At 36.9% G+C, this 2,826-nt stretch overlaps 1 protein-coding gene across 1 annotated transcript in view; it reads left to right on the top strand.

Moving 5' to 3' along the window:
* The first annotated feature begins 214 nt into the window (after positions 1–214).
* GC (group-specific component (vitamin D binding protein)) overlaps positions 215–2,826 on the top strand; it is a 64,855-nt gene continuing 62,243 nt past the window's right edge. Inside the window, exon 1 of the mRNA XM_006896849.1 lies at positions 215–236. Within this exon, the coding sequence (XP_006896911.1) occupies positions 215–236 (22 nt within the window). The remainder of the gene's footprint in view (positions 237–2,826) is intronic.

The following is a 2,826-nucleotide window of genomic DNA, read 5'->3' as shown; positions in this document are numbered from 1 at the left end:
TGTTAAAATCATAATTAAAAGTTTTATAATTTTAAAAAAGGTCATTTTGTATGATAAATGGCAAAAAATAATTGCCTAAATTATTAAGCAAATTAGTAAAGAATTGTTTTGTTGAAAAATAAAAGAGCAAGTGCAAACACAGAGTATTACAAAGAAAAAACTCCAAGCTTTTGAAAAGCAACACAGTGTATTCAGTGAACCACAAACTCCTAATATGCAAAGAATGTCTTGCAGAGGTAAGTGTGGTGACTTTGTGTATTTTGATCACAATCATTTGTCTGAGATTTTTCAGTTAGGAGATAGTAATATGGCCTTATTTGCATTTAGATAAACAATGACAGCCACAGAGGAGGAAATGATCTGAAGGTACATTGTGTTGTTGTTGTAGTTAGGTGTCCTTCAGTGACTCTGACTCATGGCGACTCTCTGAACAACATACCAAAACCTTACCCTATTCGGAGCCATACTCCCAATCTCTGCCATGCTCAAGCCCATTGCTGCAGTCATAGTGTCGATCATCTTGTTGAGGGTCTCCCTCTCTTCTTCTGATACTCAACCTTTTCCAGTTTGATGTCTTTTTTCAACAACTTGCCCCTCCTGACAACATTATCAAAGCACTTGAACCTAAGTTTCATCATCCTTGCTTCTCAGGAGCGTTTTGATTGCACTTCCTCCTCTACAGATTTTGTTTTTGTTTGTTTGTTTGGCAGTTCATGGTATATTCAGTCCTTTTCTTTAATGCCACAGTTCATAGGCCTCTTCTGCTGCCTCTTTTTGACTGACCTACTTTTCCAAACTTGATATATTTTTCCATGGTCTGGCTTTTCCTAAGAACATGCTCAAAGGAAGTGAGATGAAGTTTCAATATCCTTGGCTCCAAACAGGCACCTCAAATTCCAAGATAGATTTCTTGTTCTTTTGACAGTCCTTCAATAATCTTTGCTACTAGGTGATAGAAACTCAGTTTGAGTAAGTTCTGATTAAAAGGTTTGTATTATGAAGATTTGTTCAGTATTTCAATTTAAGGCTTGAATTTGTTTTCCAGTTCTTTGGACTTAAGCAACCCCCACCCTGCAGGTAAAGATGACCCAGAGGTCAAGGAGGAGCCAAAGGCCCTTGGGCCATGGAAACAATCTATCAGATCTAAAAGGACACATCACCCTCTCTTGGGAAACTGAGAGACACTGATAAGAAACTGTCAGTCACTGAAGTATTTGGAATCCCAGAAGCCCATAAAGCTTGAGAAATAAGCCATCAGATCAAGGGCTGGACAACACGAGATAGGTGTTGAAGGGAGTGAGTGGGAGTGTGTGGAGATGCTGGTGGATGGTGGAGCAGGGAAATAAGTGGGTCAAGACACCTGTGTCAAGGGCGAGGACAACACTGAAACTAACTATAACAACAATTTTTAATTCCGCATTTCTTCCTTTACTTTTAGCCTTTCCCCTTCCTAGTGGAATTTTTCAGAATATTTTCTGACTTTTTTTTTATAGTTTCTTTCTCCCCTGTCTTTGAAATGACCTTTTGCTTTCTTCATGGATGATATCCTTAATGTCATTCCACAACTCATCTGGTCTTTAGTCATTTAGTATTCAATGTATCAAATCTATTTTTGAGATTTTTTTTTTAAATTAAGATGAAGTAGACTCAAGGTTGTATTTTGTCTCTCATGGACATGTTTTAATCTTTTCAGCTTGAGTTTAAACTTGTCCGTGAGTGATTGATGCTCTGCCCCACAGTCAGCCCTGGCCTTATTTCACCTGCTGATATTGATCTTCTCCGGTGACTCATTCCACAGATGGAGTCAATTGAATATAAGGGGATATGGAAAAGTTTAAAATCAGGGAATGTGTGCTACAGAGTGGTACCATTTATTCACACCTATTTAATTTGTATACTGAGCAAATAATTTGAGAAAGTGGACTCACAATTGCTCACTTTTGTTGTTATGTCATCAACTGTCAACAAAAAGGATTGATACAGCTATTGTAACATTGGTATCTCAAGTATGTCAGAAATAGCAATGACATCACAAGATAGGGCAAGATTTATATCTGTTGTTTATAGGGTCACTAAGAGTTATAATAAATAGGATAACACTTAAAAGTAACAGCATTCATTATAAAGATACTAGATTTTCTCATGGGTATTAAAGAAGTAAAATTTGTTAAGCTACTAGAATACTTTGAAATGCAGATTTTTCTCTCCTCTCTTATAAAATTCAATTTCAGCTTTTAATATTTTCTATATTATTTAAGCTTTTGACATTTATCATATCATTTATCAAAAAAGGATAAATAAAATGTGATATAGTAGTAGTTGTTTTTGTTCTTTGGTGACATCAAGTTGATCATGAGTCATAGCAACCCTACTAAATGAAAGATCTGAACCATGTTCTATCTTGCCCTGTCCTCACACTTCCTGAAATACACAAAGTCCATTGTATCAATCACCATATCAATCCACCTAGTTGAGGGTCTTCCTCTCCTTCGCTGACTCTCCATCCTTCCCAACATGATGTCCCTCTCCAAACAATAGCATCTCCTAGCAAGTTAAGTTTATGTGGCCATTTGCAATGAATATTGGACCCTATGATTAATAGAAGTAGGTGCAAAAACGCGGTGGGGAGAAGCAACATGTCTGACTATATGGGGATCAACTTTACACTTGGTTGTGGATGTTGATGAAGACAGTTTCCCTTTGTGGAGTTAATAGAGGTTAGACTCAGCTGTCCGCATGCTGCCATTGCTCTTTTATAATACAAAGTTAAGTGTGAAGAACTCTCCCAAGGAATAATGAAAAAGGTTTAGGAATAGATAGTAATGG

Source organism: Elephantulus edwardii, unplaced genomic scaffold (assembly GCF_000299155.1).
Source record: "Elephantulus edwardii isolate Elephantulus edwardi_28Jun2011 unplaced genomic scaffold, EleEdw1.0 scaffold00192, whole genome shotgun sequence".
Taxonomy (NCBI): Eukaryota; Metazoa; Chordata; class Mammalia; order Macroscelidea; family Macroscelididae; genus Elephantulus; species Elephantulus edwardii.
This window is presented reverse-complemented; position numbering and strand designations above follow the sequence as displayed.